The sequence below is a fragment of the Pristis pectinata genome, chromosome 15 (genome assembly GCF_009764475.1).
Source record: "Pristis pectinata isolate sPriPec2 chromosome 15, sPriPec2.1.pri, whole genome shotgun sequence".
Lineage (NCBI taxonomy): Eukaryota > Metazoa > Chordata > Chondrichthyes > Rhinopristiformes > Pristidae > Pristis > Pristis pectinata.
Window position 1 is genome coordinate 6,729,908 of NC_067419.1, and position 20,666 is coordinate 6,750,573.

Genomic DNA, 20,666 nt, shown 5'->3' on the forward strand with positions numbered 1-20,666 from the left:
GGATTGAGCTGTGTCCGCAACTCTCTGCAGTTTCTTGCGGTTGTTCCCTTTTGAGTAGCTTCTGAGTGCCAGAAGTATTATGGCTTAGCCATATGTCCAAGTTATTCGCAGCAGTTTGTTTGGGGGGGGGGCGCGGGGCTTTTCCCAGCCTACCCTTGAGTCCCCAGCATTGCCCAGAGCTTCACTGATGGGCTCAGGATGGTGTCAGTCAGCAGGTTCACCCTTATGGATCAGCAGTGGGAACCCATGCAGCGGACTTCTCTGTGGGTCAGTGTCCCACCGTTTGTTATGGACATTAATCAAGTGGTTTCACCAACCTGCAACGATGCCCCACTGAAACTCTGCAGGTAATGTGGTGAAACACTGCAGGAAAATGCGACGTTGGCACTTCCAGCACAAGAAGAAAATTCCGACTTGGAGCAGGAAGCAAACTCTGCGGCAACTGGCAAGATGCTATTGGAACAGCCCTTCGAATCTAGCAGGCAATAACTGGAGCTTGATGTTCATTCAAGGCTGGGACAAAAATGAGCTGCGATGAGACAAGCCAATTCTCAGTCTGGGTCTCAGCAGGCGTGAAACTCCAGGGACATACTCAGCCCTAAATAGTCTAATGACAGCTTTTAAAGTGCCCTTTAAAATCACCAGTATTAAGAAGAAAAAAAGCACTCAATGTAATCCTAGTGACGTGGCCCTACTGGAGGTATAAGTGATATTAAATATGTATCAGATGTCTTTTGCTGTCAGTTTCATTTTGAATGATGATCTGTAAGAGGGCTGGTGACCTTCAGGTGGGTGGAACTGAGAGGTTTTAAGAGTCTCTGTTTACCATCTTTCCAATTCACTCTGCTAAATGGCACAAACCACACCAGCTCAGTCAAAATAAAATCAAGGGTAACAGGAAATTAATACAGACAAAACCTGGATGCTGTAAATAGGGAACAGAGCTCAAGACATGCATGAAATCTACATCTGTTTTCCTGCCTCCCACCCTCTGTCAGAGGAAGAAATTCTGCGTTGCTCAGCAACCATTGCACAGAGTCGGTGCAGAGAGCCAGCATGTTCTACTCAAGGCTGTGGTCCTGCTGTGTATAAGTGAGCAATGCGAGTCTACGTGAACTGGATGCCCCTCCCGGTCTCAGCCATTCTGAAGCAGCTTACACTGTGAGAAGAGGCCACGCACTAAAAGCTGGGTGCTTGCAGCTCCCGGGAGGTGCGTTACAAATGAGCAAATGGTGGAGAGGGCCAGATCCTCACCGGTGTGAAGAACTGAAGGCGACTACTTCCTGTCCTGCCTTTCGAGGCTTCACCCATCCCACTTGCTGCGTGTTGTAAACTGACACCTAACCTAACCCACCCTCGACTCTGTGAAGACTTTTTGACCCCTCTCCTCAGTTCATTCTCCCTTCCTATCATCAGCACTCTATCCTTCTGAGTTAACTGGGAGCGGAGGAGGCTGGGGGGGTGGGGGGGGGGTGGGGGTTGGTGGTGTACAGGACGGGACTGGTACAGAAAACTATGGAGGGCCACAGATAGAATGCAGAGTTAGAGACTGAGCAGAGGTGTCCAAACTAGAGAGGATCAGTTACGGGTAGGAGATTTAGCGGGGATTTGAGGAAACAGTTTTCACTCAGAGCATGGTTGGAATCTGGAGTGCACTGCCTAAGTGCACGGGCAGAGCTGAAGATAGGAGCAGCCTAGAACATAGAAAATGATAGCACAGTACAGGCCCTTCAGCCCACGATGTTGTGCTGACATTTTATCCTGCTCTAAGATCTATCTAAACCTTCCCTCCCACATAGCCCTCCATTTCTCTATCATTCATGTGGCTATCTAAGAGTCTCTTAAATTTCCCTAATGTATCTGCCCTCACAACCTCTGCCAGCCACCCACAACCTCTGCCTGCAGTGTGTTCCACGCACCCACCTCTCCCTGTGTAAAGAACTTACCCCTGACATCCCCCTTATACCTTCCTCCAATCACCTTAAAATTATGTCCCCCCCGTGTTAGCCATTGTCACCCTGGGAAAAAGTCTCTGACTGCCCACTCGATCTATGCCTCTTATCACCTTGTACACCTCTATCAAGTTATCACCTCTCATCCTTCTCCTCTCCAAAGAGAAAAGCCCTAGCTCACTCAACCTATCCACATAAGACACGGTCTCCAATCCAGGCAGCATCCTCTGCACCCTCTCTAAAGCTTCCACATCCTTCCTATAATGAGGCATCCAGAACTGAACACAATACTCCAAGTGTGGTCTAACTAGAGTTCTATAGAGCTGCAACGTTACCTGGTGGCTCTTGAACTCAATACCCCGACTGATGAAAAGGATAGGTTGGGAGAGCTAGGACTTTTCTCTTTGGAGAGGAGAAGGATGAGAGGTGACTTGATAGAGGCGTACAAGATGATACGCACCATACGCCTTCTTAACCCTATCGACCTGTGCGGCAACCTTGAGGGATCTATGGATGTGAACCCCAAGATCCCTCTGTTCCTCCACACTGCTAAGAGTCCTGCCATTAAACTTGTATTCTGCCTTCAAGTTCGATCTCCTGAAGTGTATCACACTTTTCTGTGTTGAACTCCATCTGCCACTTCTCAGCTCAGGTCTGCATCTTACCAATATCCCTTGTAATAACCTTCTACACTATCCACAACACCACCAACCTTTGTATCATCAGCAAACTTACTAACCCACCCTTCCACATCGAAGTCATTTATAAAAATCACAAAGAGCAGTGGTCTTGGAATAGAACCCAACTTCCTAATTAGGTATCCAACAGACAGTGTAGTCCAAAAATGCTCTCTGAAAAGCAGTATAGCTGAAGGCTGTACCTGGTGGTTTTTACACCACAACCAGTGGTCTACCATCCCAGGAACGATTCCAACTCTGTTTGCTATTCTTAACTGACCCTGTATCCATGCTATTGCCGCCTGTGAGTTCTGATTTTATTTTTTTTATTTATTATTTAATTTTATTTACAGCGTGGTAACAGGCCCTTCCGGCCCAACGAGTCCGCGCCGCCCATTTTTTAAACCCAAATTAACCTACCTGTACGTCTTTGGAATGTGGGAGGAAACCGGAGCTCCTGGAGGAAACCCATGCAGACACGGGGAGGACGTACAAACTCCTTACAGACAGCGACGGGAATCGAACCCCGATCGCTGGCGCTGTAATAGCATTGCGCTAACCACTACGCTATCGCTACGCAACCTTTTATGTAATGATCAGTAGCCGTTGGAACAACCAGATACACTACATTTATTGGTTCCCCTCCCCATCCCCCCCCCCCACAATTATCCTGCTGGTTACATCCTTGATTTGAAAACCACAATTTCCCCTTCATAAAGCAATGCTGACTCCGCCTAGTCACACAATGACCAAGGTTATAGTGTGCAACACTGCACAATTTCATTTGTCATTATTGTCCATTGCAGAAAAAGCAAATTAATGACCAGTACAAACTTTAAGTTACAATTCTGTGGAGACTGCATAAAAAGAGTCAGAGAGACACCTCAACTTCCTTGAATTAGCTGATGACCAAGACATGATCGCCAACGTGAATAGAATGATTTTTATTTAATCAAACATGGAGTCAGTAGAGTTCATTTAACTAGCATTATGTGGAAGTAACCGTCAATACAATTAGGTCAAGCCCATGAGGATGCACATAACTGTGTCTTTCAGCAAACCTATCTTCTGGTCGAACTAATACATGTAAAATTTCCAGCGGTTTCTGTGATTGGACGAATCGGTTTCACCAATAGAAACTGTTGTTTCATGCCTCTTGCATGCTTGTTAAGTGGCCATTAACATTGGTCCTGAAAGCAAAGGCAAGGCAGTTTGCTGATCATTTTGCCCCTGCGAAGTGAGGCGAGGTTGACGTTAAAGTGCCCAATGATAAACCCTTGGAATTAGGCGAGTTTGCTCCGGGGGCTGTGCGTCATCTGGTAACGTCTCTGCTCCCTTGGTCACTGCCGAGGATGGGGACAGTCTGGGTCAGAACGTGCATCACTGTTGTAAGTGTAGAGCCATACAAGCGCGGAAACAGGCCCTTCGGTAACTTACTGAGCTCGTCCCATTTACCTGCATTTGGCCCGTGACCTCTCTGCACCTTTCCTATCCATATACCCGTCACTGAAGGGCTGGGACTCTTCCCACTCATTGTCAAACGGTCCAGAAAGACGGATGGCGCTGAGGGACAGCTCGGTATGGACTCCCAGCAAACTACAATGCATACATCAGCGTGCTCCAGACCACCGAGCCTGCACAATGCAGCACCCAAGTACAAACTGCCCTGGAGGACAGATGGCAACGCACCTGACCCCTCGCTCCACCATAGGGCTCCACACCGAGTCCAGCAGTGGTCTTGTCCTGGACTGAGCCCAGAGACCAAGTGCTCTCGGTAACTGATCCCACTGCCTCAGCTGCTGTAGCTTGTCTAGCCCCTTTCATCTGAATGGTCTCATTCCACCTGGCTAGAGAGATAAGTGGCCTGCTTTTCTTCCTTTAATTAGTTTAAAATCCTCACAATATTAATATTTGTATTCTTTATATACTGTTTCTTGCACAATTTTTTTGACTGGGTTTATTGTATGTCCTCTGTTCTATGTATGTCCTCTGTTGTGAGAGTCTGGGGGAAACGACATTTTGTTCCTCCAAGTTTTATAGCATAGGGGTGAATGACAATAAAGTAACTTGAACTTGAAATTGAACATAATTTTTACTTACTAGTTCATTAAATAATTAGATTAATTTTTAAAAAATTAGTAAATTTTTCTTTAATTATTAACTGATTCTAAATGTGTGGAGGTTAGAATAATTTAGTGTGTTTCGATGTGACTAATAAAGATAACTTAATCTGGAGATGGGAGGAACAGACCTTCTGTAGACGGGAGCTGTCAGGACAGTCTGCGGGCGGGATCCCCCCCCACCAGTGGCCCTGCATCCACTCACAGCCCGTGCCGCCCTGCAGAAGAGCTGTGAGGAGAATGGCCGACAGGATGTGGGGAGACGTGCTGCACGTGTATCCTGAGCAGTGAATGTGACGGACAGGCCTGGTGCAGGACAGTCCGGTGAAGAAGCTCCCTCTTGGAGGAGAAGTTTCCCATCTCCCTGAACCCGTGCCTTAGCCAGTTATAATTCTTCAGCTGCGACAGCACCCCCGGCAGTGGTGTGACCAATGTATGACCGAGAGCGAGATGAGTGTCCGCTTGTCATGCATACCACAAGCAGAAATCTGAAAACCCAAAGTATGTTGGTTACTACGTGCCCAGCTCCCACAGAGCTAAACAAATCCAGCCATTTTCAATGAGTGCCTCATCTTGGGTGCCTTCTGTACGATGTTTCTACTGGTTGGACAACCCGATCTCCACATAATGAACTTAGTTTCACGGGCTTTCTCTCTGCAACGAGGACGGGTTAACATTCTGCATATTTGAAGATGAGCGATCAGTTCTCTGTGGTCACATGGAACACATCCAGGCTTAAATACTAGCTTGGGGAGTAAAAATTAAGATACGAAACAGCCTCATCTATGACTACTCGGAGACACGAGACGGCAGATGCTGGAATTCTGGAGCAACCCACAAAGGAGCTGGAGGAACTCAGTGGGTTGGGCAGCATCCATGGAGGGAAACGGACAGTCGGCGTTTCGGGCCGAGACCCTTCATCAGGACTGGAAGGAGGGGAGGTAGCCGGTATACAAAGGTTGGGGGGAAGGGGCGGAGCAAGAGCTGACAGGTGATTGGTGGATCCGGGTGGTGGGGGGGGGGGGAAGAGTGATAGGCAGGTGAGGGAGGGTAGGAATGATGCAAGAAGCTGGGTGGTGATAGGTGGAAGTGACAAAGGGTTGAAGAAGGTGGAATCTGATAGGAGGGGACAGTGGACCATGGAATAAAGGGAAAGAGGTGAGGAGGGGAACCGGAGGGAGGATGTGAGGGAGATGGGAGTGGGAAAAGAGAGAAAAAGGAGGACAGAGGGGAGTGGTTACCGGAAGTTAGAGCAATCGATGTTCATGTCGTCAGGTTGGAGCCTACCAAGGCAGAATACGAGGTGCTGCTCCTCTAATCTGCATCTAGCCTCAACTTGGCAGTGGAGGAGGCGGTGGACAGACACGTCGGTGTGGGAACGGGAAGTGGAATTAAAACGGCTGCCCACCGGGAGATCCCGGCTGGTACGGCAGACGGAGTGAAGGAGCTCGATTGTGGCTAGGTGTTCAGTGTCCATACTGCTCTCTCTCATCCACATACCACCCACCATTCATCGAAGACCAGACACAGCTCCACAGTGACACAGCAATTCCCAGATCACATTAGAAACTGCGAGGGTGACAAAAACCCCAACAACTACTTGGCTTTTCTTCAGACCCATAATGTTGGGAAAGCCCTGAAAACCTCAGAGATCCTCACCAACTGGAGGGCAGCAAGCAATCATGTGTTTTTTTCGTCCAGTAAGTGCACTTCAACCATGCAGTGGCGGAGGTAGTACTGTAACACAATGACCTGACTTTTAATAAGATGCAAGAGGAACAAACACGGGTGAGGGAAAAGGGCGTAACAAAACCTCTCATCAATAAAACAGCACAGAAAGTGACAAATTACTCATGGAGCTGAATTTGCATGATCAATAGTGTCACAATCACATTCTCAATGCTCTGCAAAGAAAGACTCTCCAGTCATTGACTCGGGGGGGGGGGGGTTGAAAAGATCACATTTCCGCCGACGCCGTTCCATTCCTCGCTGTCCTTCGTCCCAATTCCATTAGAGAAGTAACTCGAGACGGCAGCGAGCTACGGAATGGGCGGAAGGTACCGCCAGGGCTGGACAGGGAAGTGGTTTCATTAATAAGATTGAGCTACCGGACATGCTGAGGATATTGCCATCTTTTTGTTCAAACGTTCCGCCTGGCTTCTTCATTTCATTACCATTCATCTTCACGCCTCAAGGCTTATTAAAAGTGCATTGGAAACAGTGTGATCATGCACCACTGGTTCGACTGGTGGGAGCGTCCCCGTAGGCGCTATTGAAGATAAAGACTCACTGCACGAAGGCTCACACTGCCGGAAGCTGCTCATCACCTGGGTCTCCTCCGGGTGCTCCGGTATCCTCCCACATTCCAAAGGCGTATGGGTTAGGAAGCTGTGGGGGTGCTATGTTGGCGCCGGAAGCGCGGCGACACTTGCGGGCTGCCCCCCAGAACGCTCTACGCAAAAGATGCATTTCACTGTGTGTTTTGATGTACACGTGACTGATAAAGAAATCATGTCTTATCAAGGAAGACAAACCCAGCCTCTCCTCACAACTGGAACATTCCATCCCAGGCAACATCCTGAAGAATCTCCCCTGGGCCCTCTCCAGCACAATCGCATCGTCCCTTTAGTTTTGTGAAATTGTACCACAACTTCCTTGCTCATACGTTCTATTCCCCAGCTACTGAAGATAAGTATGCCACGTGCTTTCTTCACCACCTATAGAGCTGCAACGTCTCCTCGCGGCTGCCAGAAGGTTGGGCCTTGTTTGGGGAGCTGCACTGTGAGGTCAATGCTAGAGATGGCAAGTGGTAGACTGGTGAGAGACAGAGACAGAGAGCTCCTGAGGGGGAGGGAGAGACTGAAGTGGTGACAGCAGGCCCAATGAAGTGTGTAGAAAGCACACAGAAGCTTTACGGGTCATAAGTGTTATCTGATCATAGCTGATCTGTCTGCACCAGGTGTACATAGCAAATAAAATAGACAAATCATCCACCAGAGGACATGGGTAGCGGTTAGCGTAACGCTATTACAGCGCCAGCGACCCGGGTTCAATTCTGGCCGCTGTCTGTAAGGAGTTTGTACGTTCTCCCCGTGTCTGCATGGGTTTCTTCCGGGTGCTCTGGTTTCCTCCCACATTCCAAAGACGTACGGGTTAGGAAGTTGTGGGCGTGCTATGTTGGCGCCGGAAGCGTGGCGACACTTGTGGGCTGCCCCCCAGAACACTCTACGCAAAAAGATGCATTTCACTGTGTGTTTCGATGTACATGTGACTAATAAACATATCTCATCTCATCTCAAAGCAAAAGCAGGAAAATTGTGCCAAATTGGAAAGTTGGTTGCTACGATGCAAATCTGCTTTAAAAATCAATGTTTAATTCTCACTTAAACCATCTTGGGGGGCGAGGGGGGGGGGGTGGGGGTGATGGGGGGGGTGTTCAGAACATGGATACCAACAAGCTACATCCCAGAGCCCCCGAACAGTCTCATCATTTGGGGCGTTGAGTACGGGAGTTGGGACGTTATGTTGCAGTTGTACAAGGCCGCACTTGGAGTACTGTGTATGGTTTTTGTCACCCTGTTATAGGAAGGATGTGGTTAGACTGGAAAGGGTGCAGAGAAGATTTACCAGGATGTTGCCAGGACCCGTGGGCCTGAGTTATAGGGAGAGGTTGGCCAGGCTGGGACTTTATTCCTTGGAACGTAGGAGAATGAGGGGTGACCTTATAGAAATGTTTAATATTATGAGAGGCATAGACAAGGTTGACAGTAACTCCCAGGGTAGGGCAGTCCAAAACTAAGGGGCATAGATTTAGGGTGAGAGGGAAAAGATTTAAAAGGGACCTGAGGGGCAACTTTTTCCACGCAGAGGGTGGTGCAGATATGGAGTGAGCTGCCAGAGGAAGTGGTTGAGGCAGGTACAATAGTGTCATTTAAGAAACACTTGGATAAGATGAAAAACACGATGATGCTGGAGGAACTCAGCAGGCCGGGCAGCATCCGTGGAGAAAAGCAGGCGGTCAATGTTTCGGGTCAGGACCCTTCTTCAGGACTGAAGATAGGAAAAGGGGGGAAGCCCAATATATAGGAGGGAAAAGCAGAGCAGTGATAGGTGGACAAAAGAGGGGAGGTGGGGTGGGCACAAGGTGGTGATAGGTAGATGCAGGTAAGAGATAGTGATAGGCAGGTGTGGGGGAGGAGGGGAGAGCAGATCCACCAGGGGGCTGGGTCAAAGGCAAGGAGAGAGAGAGAGGAAAAAAAGGTAGAAAAAAAAGGCTAGGAAAGGGAAGAAGAGAAGAAGAAGCATGGTTTGTGGGGGGGGGTTGTGGGGAAGGGGTGTGGGGATTACCTGGTGGGAGAATTCAATGTTCATGCCGTTAGGCTGCAAGGTTCCAAGACGGAAAATGAGGTGCTGTTCCTCCAGTTTACACTTGGATAAGTACATGGAGGGGTGGGGCTCAGAGGGATGTGGGCTGAACGCGGGAAATTGGGACTAGCTGGGTGGGCACCGTGGTCAGCGTGGACTGGTTGGGCCGAAGGGCCTTGCTGTATAGCTCAATAACAACACTCACCCGCAGCAGCCCTACACTGCAACAACTGGCTCTGCAGTTAGCTACTATCAAAGGCAAGGGCAGTGAATGCTGGTAACCACAGGCAAAGACAGAGAACATTGGAAACAGGCAGCAGTTAGCTGGTACCGGAAGGGTCCCAGCCAGCAGAGACGCAGTGGCCAGACCCAGAGTGGAGACAGGAGGTACTGACGTATGGCCACTTGAAAGGCAGAAGCAATCAAAACATTTCTGAATGACATAAGGGATGTTAGGACAAGGAAAGAGAAGATGGGTCCAGAGGAAAGGAAACGGCTAATGGACATCCCATTCCCAAAAGCTCACCAAGTCTTTCAGTATCTCCCGATCCAGAAGGAATTCATAAGCCTAAATGAACTTTTTTTAAAACTTTATTTACAGCGTGGTAACAGCCCCTTCCGGTCCAACGAGTCTGCGCTGCCCATTTTAAATCCCCAAATTAACCTACCCATACGTCTTTAGAATGTGGGAGGAAACCGGAGCACCCGGAGGAAACCCACGCAGACACGGGAGAACGCACAAACACCTTACAGACAGCGGCGGGAATCAAACCCCGATCGCTGGCGCTGTAATAGCGTCGCGCTAACCGTTACGCTACCGTGCCACCCCCTTCACACAACCAGCTGACAAGCTGGGTGCTTCCAGCATTTACTGTATGAAGGAGAATATTTGTTTCCCTCATCCATGAGGTAACACACTGCACTCTACAACTGTGAAGAGCATATCGTCTTCAGCCAAACACTCACACATGACAACTGTGCATTTAAAAAAAATATCTACTTCCTTAAAGATGCATTCCAGGGCCCAGATACGGTGAATATTCTTGTTCCAGTACTGTTAACATACAACATACATGCACAACTTCAAAGAAAGTATTTCCATAAATTTTAAAATCCTTAAAAAAAAACATCCTACTGTAGTTCATTAGCTGCAGAAGTTATTCTTCACATTGAAGTGCTTAATTATTCAATCCAGTGCATGCAATAAAAAAGAGAGCAAAAATGAGAAAGCAGTTCCACTCTCGGAAAGTGAGGCTGAACTGACTTACAGTGACTGGTCTGGGCAGGTACAGAAGGAACGGTGTCAGCCTTGCTGCTGCTCTAAAGAATGTGCGTGCACCCTGGTATGTCAGATACTCACATGCTGCTTGGGTTGGATCTTGTCGGCCGTCCTGGGTGGCTTTTCGAGGTGGTGATGCTGACCAGCGGCTTCCCTTGGGATGGGCTAATGGGGAAAGGGTGCAAGCAATGAGGCAGAGAAGCGATCTTGACAGCCGTAAAGCACTTGCTGGCCCATAACTGACTTCCGCCAGAACCAAAGGAGCCACTCATCAAAATTCCACATGCAAAGAATAAACTGAGAAGGTAACCGGGAACATGATGGATCATGCCCAAAAAACTGATGTGTTACAACTTGGGTTATGTTTCCATGGATACAGTGATTGAATAAAGGGATTTAATAAGCATTCAATTTACAGATGACGTTTTTTCTTTATACATAAAGCTGCTTCACCAGTATATTTAAATGCAAAACAAACACAAGAGGGTCTCCACACGTCAAATGGATTTAAGGTGAGCTTTCTAAGTGTCATTGCTCACAACACTATTACCACTGATGTCTGATGATTGTTTTAAAGTGCCACTGAATCTGCATTTAGTGTAAAGAATACAACTGTAGTTTATGTTGCCAAGTCTTTTTCTAAAACATTTCCAAGTGGCAAATATAACACTCTTAGATCAACAATTACGTACTACAATTACATGGTAATTTTGAAGGATGTAAAATACTGTTCTTAAAATGAATGCATCTAGGAACATTTACACATGTGGGCACTACATGAATTCAGGCGTGCATGCACAGGGCTCCAGCTGGGACCACCACATGAATAAAATGTTGAGTTACACAGATGAGGGAGGTCATAGGCATTCCCAGCAGAGCTACCGGTGCTAGAGCCAGTCCTCAGCGCAGGGCATCGTAATTCAGGACAGGGCTATTGGTGTCTGAGGGGAGCACCGTAGTTACAGCAGAATGGTAGTGGGGCTAAAAATGTTCACTGTGAGGACATGATACACAGACACAGACCACAAATACAGTGAACAGTGATTTAGTTGACATGTTCCTAAAAAACTGGGTAGCAATGACACATCACTTCTGGATGAGCTCAGTGCCTTTTGTGCTTGCTTTGAGAGGAGAATAACGACACACCCACTTGAGCCCTTACAGCTCCTGTTGAAACCCATGATCGCGGTCTCTGAGGCCGATGCCAGAGCATCCTCCAAGAGGGTGAACCCACGGAGAGAGTGCCCAATCCAGACGGCGTACCTGGCTGAGCACTGAAGATCTGTACAGACCAAATGGCCGGACTATTCAAGGACATTCTTCAACCTCTCGTTTCTTCGGTCTGAGGTTTCCACTTGCTCCACTGCTACAGTTCAGCGTTCAACATTACCATCCCCTCCAAACTTATCACCAAGACCTGGTTACATCCCTTCCTAACTGAATCCGTGACTTCCTTATCGGGAGACCACAATCAGTCCAGATTGGTAACAACATCTCCTCCTCACTGATCATCAACACAGGTGCACCTCACGCCTGTATGTTTAACAACCCCACCCCCCCCACCCACTCTACTCTCTTTACACCCCTTTGGCTAAGCACAGCTCTAGAACCATTTACAAATTCACCGACGACACCACTGTTGTTGGTTGAATCACGGGTGGTGATGAGTCAGTGTACAGGAATGAGACAGGACACCTGGTTGAGTGGTGCTGCAACAACAACCTCTTGCTCAATGTGAACAAAACAGAGGAACTAATCATTGACTTCAGAAAGGGGAAGTCGGGAGACCACGTGCCAGTTCTCATTGGTGGGTTGGCGGTGGAGAGGATCAGCAAATACACGGGTGTTAACATCTTAGGTGACCTGTCCTGGGCCCAGCACATAGATGCAATTACAAATAAGACGTGCCAGTGTGTCAACTTTCTTAGAAGCTGAAGGAGATTTGGTACATCACCAAATACTCTCACAGACTTCTACAGATGCACTGTTGAAAGTATTCTGACAGGTTGCATTGTGGCTTGATACGGCAATTCCAACACACAAAAACACAAGAGGCTGCAGGTAGTAGTGGACATAGCCCGGTCCATCACAGCACAGCTCTCCCCACCATTGACAACATCTACAGGAGGAGCTGCCCTCAAAAAGGCTGCATCTATCATTGAGGATCCGCACCATCTGGGTTATGCCCTCTTCTCACTGCTGCCCTCAGGCAGGAGGTACAGAAGCCTGAAATCCCACACCATCAGGAACAGCTACTCTCCTACAACCATCAGGTTCTTGAACCGACCAGCACAACCCTAACCCTCCTCAGCAATGGAACACTACGGACCACCTCTTGCACTACTATGGACCTATCTCCGATTGTGTTTTTTTTTGCATTAATGTCTTGCTTTGGAGTCTTTAAGCTTCACTGTCTTGTACAATTTATGTTCAGTGTGTGGTCTGAATTTACATCCTGTATAGCTGCTGCAAGAAAGTTGTCCATCGTTACTATACCTCATCGTACCTGTGCACCTGACAATAAACTCGACTTGACTTGATGATTAAAGGATTTGATAGAATAGAGTTCCTTTTCCTGCCATCCAGGACAAGTGAGAATAACCAATGGTTGTTCAAAAATGACGTCAGAAAGTTATTCCTCCCCAAAGATCCGGAACACACCCTCAAACAACTATCAGAGGGCCAGCCAATAAACAAAAATGAAGATTAAGGTTGATAGATCTCCATTAGGCAAGAACATTAAAAGGGTTGTGGAATCAAAGTGAGTAAAGATCCAGATCCAGCCACCAAATTAAGTTGCAGAACGGGCTCTAAAGGCTTAGTCCAATAGCACACAGGGATAAGACCCAGAAAGCTGACCATAGACTTCAGATGACTCTCACCAGCACAAGGCTTTGATAGTCACCTGTGGCATCAGCTTCAGCTCTTTCCTGCCCCCAATATTCAACGATTCAAACTGGTGCACCAGGAATATTGCATGAAGCAGCAGTGTTGACAAAGAAAAATCTACAAGGCCAAGAATTAAACATTTTGACAGATTTTAGGCCAGAATTAACTAGCATTGTGTTCTGTGCTTAAAGTCTGGAAGAAAAACCTTTTATAACCCCATTTGATGTATTTACGTTCATTGTGGCTTCCTTGCTCTCGTACTCTGTGACCTTTGTGCTCCTGTTTGCTGATGTAGACTCTGGTTTCTCGTACTCCGTAGAACCTCTACTACCTTTTATCACCGGGTCTCAAGTGGTCTGCAACAGCCGATTCACCCTGCACTGACCATGGCAGCGGAGAGTATCTCTCTCCTCACGTGCAGTCTGGAATAGGCTGGGACTGTCTTCCGTGGAGCGAAGGAGGCTGAGGGGTGACCTTGTAGAGGTTTGTAGGATCATGGATAAGGAGGATGGTCATGGTCTTTTCCCCAGGGTAGGAGAGGGAGAAGATTTGAAGGGGATCTAAGGGGCAAGATTTCACACAGAGGGTGGTGGGTATGTGGAATGAGCTTCCAAAGGAAGTGGGAGAGGTGGGTGCAATTCCAATGTTTAAAAGACATTTGTACCAGTTGATGGATAGGAAAGGTTTAGAGGGATATGGGCCAAATGCAGGCAAATGGGACTCAGTCAGGAAGACATCGTGGTCAGCATGGATGAGTTGGGCCGAAGGGCCTGTTTCTGTGCTGTATCACTCTATGAATCTATGAAAAAGGTCCTAAAAGAAAGAACATTTCCAAAGTTCTATGAGTGCTCAAGCCTGCTACTAGAATATTTAGTGAACTTTTATACATGTACAGTGGAGAGCATTCTGACTGGTTGCCTCCTGGTATGGAGGCTCCAATGTGCAGGATTGCAAGCGGCTGCAGAGGGTTGTAGACTCAGCCACCTCCATCACGGGCACAGCCCTCCCCACCATCGAGGACATCTTCAAGAGGTGGTGCTTCAAGGCGGTGGCGCCCATCACTAAGGACCCTCACCACCTGGGACACGCCCTCTTCTCGTTACCACATCGGTGAGGAGGTGCAGGAGCCTGAAGACCCACACTCAACAATTCAGGAGCAGCTTCTTCCCCTCCGCCATCAGATTTCTGAACGGTCCATGAATCCATGAACACTACCTCGTTATTCCTTTATTTTGCTCTATTTATTTTGTAATTAATAGTTTTTTTGTCTTTGCATTTTACTCCTGCCGCAAAACAACAAATTTCATGTGAAAGTCAGTGATAGGAAACCTGATTCTGACAAACAAGTCAGTAAAGGTTTTACATTACCCTTCCGTGTCAGGTGAGACTTAGAGGGAACTTGGTGGTGGTGGTGGTGTTTGCTTTCCAAAGCTGTAGAGCTCACAGTGCCAGGAAGACCAGTTGAAGCAGCTTCAGAAAGCTGCTGACTTGTATCTTGTAGTATGCACTGCAGTCACAATGTGTGGTGGTGCAGGAAAGGAACATTACATTGGTGGTGGTGTATAGACACGGCAATTTGATTTGTCCTGGAATTTATCAGATGATTGAGTGCTACTAGAGATGCACTCACTGAGGGAAGTGGAGGGCATTTGGAGTATTGCGTTCAGTTCTGGTCGTCTCATTATAGGAAGGATGTGGAAGCTTTAGAGAGGGTGCAGAGGAGATTTACCAGGATGCTGCCTGGATTGGAGAGCATGTCTTATGAGGATAGGTTGAGTGAGCGAGGGCTTTTCTCCTTGGAAAGGAGGAGGATGAGAGGTGACTTGATAGAGGTGTACAAGATGACAAGAGGCATAGATCAAGTGGACAGTCAGAGGCTTTTACCCCAGGGTGACAATGGCTAACATGAGGGGGCAGAATTTTAAGGTGATTGGAGGAAGGTACAAGGGGGATGTCAGGGTAAGTTTTTTTTTTACACAGAGAGTGGTGGGTGCGTGGAACGCACTGCCTGCAGATGTTGTGGGGGCGGATACGTTAGGGACATTTAAGAGGCTCTTAGATAGACAGATGAATGACAGAGAAATGGAGGGGGGGTGGTGATGTGGGAGGGAAAGGTCAGATAGAGCAGGATAAAATGTCAGCACAACATTGTGGGCCAAAGGGCCTCTACTGTACTGTAATGTTCTATGTTCTAGGGCATTTCACAACACTCCTGACTTGTACTTCTTCTGGAGTTTAGCTACTCACCACAGGCAATTCAACCTCCAAGAGGATACCTCAGGTAAGGCTGTCCCATTGGAGCTGAGAAAGGTGGAGGCAGAGGATGTGCGGAACGTTCTTCACAACCATGTTGCCACTGTCTTCCTAACAACGGGGTGATGTCAATATGGTGCTCAGGGCAAAACGTTGGATGGGATGAACACAGTAAAGAGGAAGTATAGCGGAATCTAACATCTTTGAAAAGAGGCAAATTGTCAGCAGGAGGCAGAGTAAATTGTAGGCTGTTGGGAGGAAATTGCAAAGCCTCTGACTACAACTTCAGTTCTCTGTGGCTATAGGATGAGAATCAGGTTTACTATTGCTGACATCTGTCGTAAAATTTGTTGTTTTGTGGCAGCAGTACAGTGCAAGACATAAAAATTACTATAAGTAATAGTAATTTTCCTCCGGGTGCTCTGGTTTCCTCCCACATTCCAAAGACGTACGGGTTAGGAAGTTGTGGGCATGCTATGTTGGCGCCGGAAGTGTGGTGACACTTGCGGGCTGCCCCCAGAACATTCGATGCAAAGATGCATTTCACTGTGTGTTTCGATGTACGCATGACTAAGAAAGAAATCATATCAAGTTACAAAAATAAATAAATAGTGCAAAAGAGGAATAACGAGGCAGTGTTCACGGGTTCATGGATGGTTCAGAAACCTGATGGCGGAGGGGAAGAAGCTGTTCCTGACTCATTGAGTGTGGGTCTTCAGGCTCCTGTACCTCCTCCCTGATGGTAGTAACATGAAGAGGGCATGTTCCGGGTGGTGAGGGTCCTTAAAGATGGATGCCGCCTGCTTGAGTCACCGCCTCCTGAAGATGTCCTTGTTGGCAGGGAAGGTCGTGCCCGTGATGGAGCTGGCTGAGTCTACAACCCTCTGCAGCCTCTTTCGATCCTGTGCATTGGAGCCTCCATACCAGGTGGTGATGCAACCAGTCAGAATGGTCTCCACTGTTAATCTGTAGAAATTTGCAAGAGTCCTTGGTGACATAACAAATCTCCTCAAACTCCTAATGAAGTAGAGCTGCTGGTGTGCCTTCTTCGTGATTGTTTAAAAAGGAACAACACAAGCCATTAAAAAAAAGCCTGTTTAGCTTTGGTCGTGGGGAAATCATCCCCAGCGACAGTATAAACCTTCCTTTAGGAAGGAACAGTCTAACTAGGGGCAGTGAACAAGGGGTTGTTAAGGGAAGGCCAGGCCTGACTAATCTCACTGATTTGAGGAGATCACGAGGAGAGTCAATGTGGGTGGTGCATTTGAGTAGTCCACATGGACTGTAGGAAGGTAGTTTACTTTCTTAGCAATCTTTTCAGGGGGAAAAAGCCCATGGGATTCAAGGGAGACTGGGAAATCTGCTCCAGAACTGGCTCAGGGGCAGAGGTAAAGGGTAATTTTGGTGTGTGTTTCTACTACCAGAGGCTTTCACAGATTCAGTACTCTGTCCCTGGCTCGTTGAGACCAAAATGCAAGGGGCATGATAAGGAAGTTTACAGATAGAGACATAGAACTACAGCACAGAAACAAAGCACTTTGGCCCACCTTGTCCATGCCCACCTGATCTTCTGCCTAGTCCCATCTACCTGCACCTGGACCATTTCCCTCCAAACCCCTCCCATCCATGTACCTATCCAAACCTCTCTTTAAATGTTACAATTGAACCTGCATCTACCACTTCTGCTGGCAATGATGATACGATGAGATGATATGAAAATTAGTCAGTGAGGAGGAAAACATGAAGTTATAGATGGTCCAGTCAACTCTGCAGGAATGAGGCAAACGGGGTTCAATCCAGAGAACTGTGAGGTGAGGGACTTGGAGGGGTGCGTGACAGGCAAGGGAACGTACAATAAATGGGAGGGATGTGGAGGAGAAGAATGCACGTGCACACATTCTTAGGGGTAGTAGGACAGGTCAACAAGATGGTTAAAGAGGCATACAAGATGCTTCCCGTTATAGCTGAGGCATAGTACACAAGGATAGGGAGGCTATGCTGGAACTGTGTGCAACAATAGACCACAGCTCAAGTACCGCGTACAGTTCCAGTCACATTACAGGAAAGATGTGATCGCAATGGATACGATGCAGAGGAGATTTATGAGGCTGTTGCTAGGAGTGGAAAATTGTGGCTGTCAGGGAAGCTGCGGTTGTTTTCTTTGGAGGGGAGACCTGTAATTTCATACACCTCTAATAAGATTTCTTTATTAGTGATATGTACATTGAAACACACAGTGAAATGCATCTTTTGCGTAGTGTGTTCTGGGATGCAGCCTGCAAGTGTCGCCACACTTCTGGTGCCAACATAGCATGCCCACAACTTCCTAACCTGTACGTCTTTGGAACGTGGGAGGAAACCGGAGCGCCCAGAGGAAACCCACGCAAGACACATGGGGAGAACACACAAACTCCTTACAGACAGTGGCCGGAATTGAACCAAGGTCGCTGGCACTGTAATAGCATCACGCTAACCGCTGCACCACTGTGGCCCAGAGTAAAATGGGAAGGATGTATTCCCCTGAGCAGTGGGGTCTAAAACCAGTGGGCACAGATCGAAAGGAATTAGAAGGATAAGAGGGGAAGGAAATATTTCCATCCCTGAGGGGGTAGAGATCTGGAAGGGCAGGAGAGACAGAAACCCTCATCACATTTAAACAGAACATGAATCTTTACTTGAAGAGCTGTGGCCTTCAGCACTACAGACCCAGAGCTAAAAGATCAGACCACTTTGGTGAGCTCTTTTCAACCAACATAGGCGTGATGACTTGAATTGGCCTCCGTACAGTCAATTTTCTAGGATTGCAAGATCCTTTAGCAACGAGAGTGTACGTGTGGCTGATCCAGCTGGTCAATGCTGACCACTGATGATAATAATGAGGAGGAAATCACCAACGGTATCGTCACCAGGTAACGAGGGGGGTTGATTAGACTCACTGGAGTTGAAGATGTTGCTGCTTGACAGCGTGTGTTCCGTGACGCTTACCAGCCCTGCATAAATGTCACCCAGACCTTGCTTTGCACAGGCACCACCTGCTTCATCTTCTGGCAGTTATGAACGGTACTAATCACATTGTGACAGGACCAATGACACAAATTATCCACGAGATCCATGGGGCCATGGTAATTGGCCTCCAAAAGTCACAGCTATCTGTGCTCGAGCTTGGTAGGACTCCCAACACAGACAATTTTCCTCTACCCTTGCATTTTCAGTTTTACTTGGGGCTCCTGGCAACACATTCAGCCAGAATCAGATTCATTATCACGGACTTATACGATGTGAAATTTGTTGTCTTGCGGCAAAAACTACTATACGTTACGAAATAAATAGTGCAAAAAAGATAGGAATAGCGAGGTAGTGGTCATGGACCATTCAGAAATCTGATGGCAAGAGGGGAAGAAGCTGTTCCTGAGACATTGAGTGTGGGTCTTCAGACTCCTGTACCTCCTCCCCAATGGTAGTAATGAGAAGAAGGCATGTCCCGGGTGGCACGGTCCTTAGTGATAGATGCTGCCTCCTTGAGGCATTGCCTCTTGAAGATGCCCTCGATGGTGGGGAGAGTTGTGCCTGTGATGGAGCTGGCTGAGTCTACAACCCTCTGCAGCCCCTTTTGATCCTATGCAATGGAGAATCCATGCCAGGTGGTGATGCAACCAGTCAGAATGCTCTCCACTACATCTGTAGAAATTTACAGGAGTCTTTAGTGACATACCAAATCTCCTCAAACTCCTAATGAAGTAGAATCGCTGGCGTGCCTTCTTCATGATTGTATCAATCCATCGGGCCCAGGATAGATCCTTCAAGATGTTGACACCCAGGAACTTGAAGCCGCTCACCCTTTCCACCGCTGACCCCTCGATGAGGACTGGTGTGTGTTCTCCTGACTTCCCCTTCCTGAAGTCCACAATCAATTCCTTGGTCTTGTTGATACTGAGTGTGAGGTTGTTGTTGTGACACCACTCAACCAGCTGATCTACCTCACTCCTGTACGCCTCCTCGGCGCCACCTGAGATTCTGCCAACAACAGTGGTGTCATTGGCGAATTTATAGATGCCGTTTGAGCTGTGTCTAGCCACACAGTCACGAGTGTAGAGAGAGTAGAGCAGTGGGCTAAGCACGCATCCTTGAGGTGCGTCTGTATTAATTGTCAGCTAGGAGGAGATGTTACTACCGATCCACGCTGACGGTGGTCTCCCGATAAAGAAGTTGAGGATCCAGTTGCAGAGGGAGGCCAGATTGGAGAGGCATGTGGGAGCACCTCCAACAGTTAGTCACTGTTTGCCAGCCAGCTGATAAGATAGTAATCAGCTGAACTGTTTCCTTATATTCATTGTTCCTGATTATAGACTTTGCTGGCAAGGCCCAACATTAATAGATTTTTGACCAATAGATTAGAAGACATGGGTTCAGTGGCAAAGCAGACTCAGGGCAGAGGATCAGCAACCATCCCATTAAACGGCAACCCCAGGCTTGAGAGACAGATGGCCAAGTCCGGTTTCAATTTCCTAGGTTGCGTTCTTACTAGAGAATCGCCTGCAGGGACAGGATCAGCTCCGATCATTCCCCAGTGCCAATGCAACCTGCAGATGAGTTGAGATTTCTTTCTGCTCTCCTTCAGAAACACGAAAACAGTCCTACTTAACTGATCAGCTTTGTACCATTGCAACCTCACTCCTCAATTCCATCCCACGCCCTGGACCCTCACTCCAGGAATACACCAGTCTGCGTGACTGGAAACAGAGCTTCAAGTTTCACATGTCATCTGTAAAAACCATGTAATGATAGTGAAATGATAACTATTTTACTTAACCCCTTCTCAGCTGCTGAAACTCTCCTCCCAAGTTCAGGTCCTGACCTGAAACGTTGACCGCCTGCTTTTCTCCACTGATGCTTCCTGGTCTGCTGAGTCCCTCCGGCATCATTGTGTTTTTCATCTAGATTCCAGCATCTGCAGTCCTTTGTTTCCCCAGGTCCACAGCACTGGTTCAGTAGCAGAGCATGCATTTAAGGCGAGAGGGGGAAAGTTCACAGGAGATGTGTGGGATAAGTTTCCCCCACCCACACACACATACACACAGAGTAGTGGGTGTCTGGAGTGTGCTGCCAGGGGTGGTAGTGGAGGCAGATACAA

The 20,666-nt window shown here is 47.7% G+C and overlaps 1 protein-coding gene across 4 annotated transcripts in view; it reads right to left on the reverse strand.

The window, feature by feature from the left end:
• The window catches only part of yaf2 (YY1 associated factor 2), a 122,516-nt gene that overhangs the window by 45,011 nt on the left and 56,839 nt on the right, over positions 1-20,666 (reverse strand). For 2 of the 4 annotated variants that reach the window (XM_052030607.1, XM_052030606.1), the window contains one exon: positions 10,475-10,558. The exons of the other annotated variants lie outside the window; for them this stretch is intronic. In XM_052030607.1, the coding sequence (XP_051886567.1) occupies positions 10,475-10,558 (84 nt within the window). The remainder of the gene's footprint in view (positions 1-10,474; positions 10,559-20,666) is intronic. 4 annotated transcript variants of the gene reach the window in all.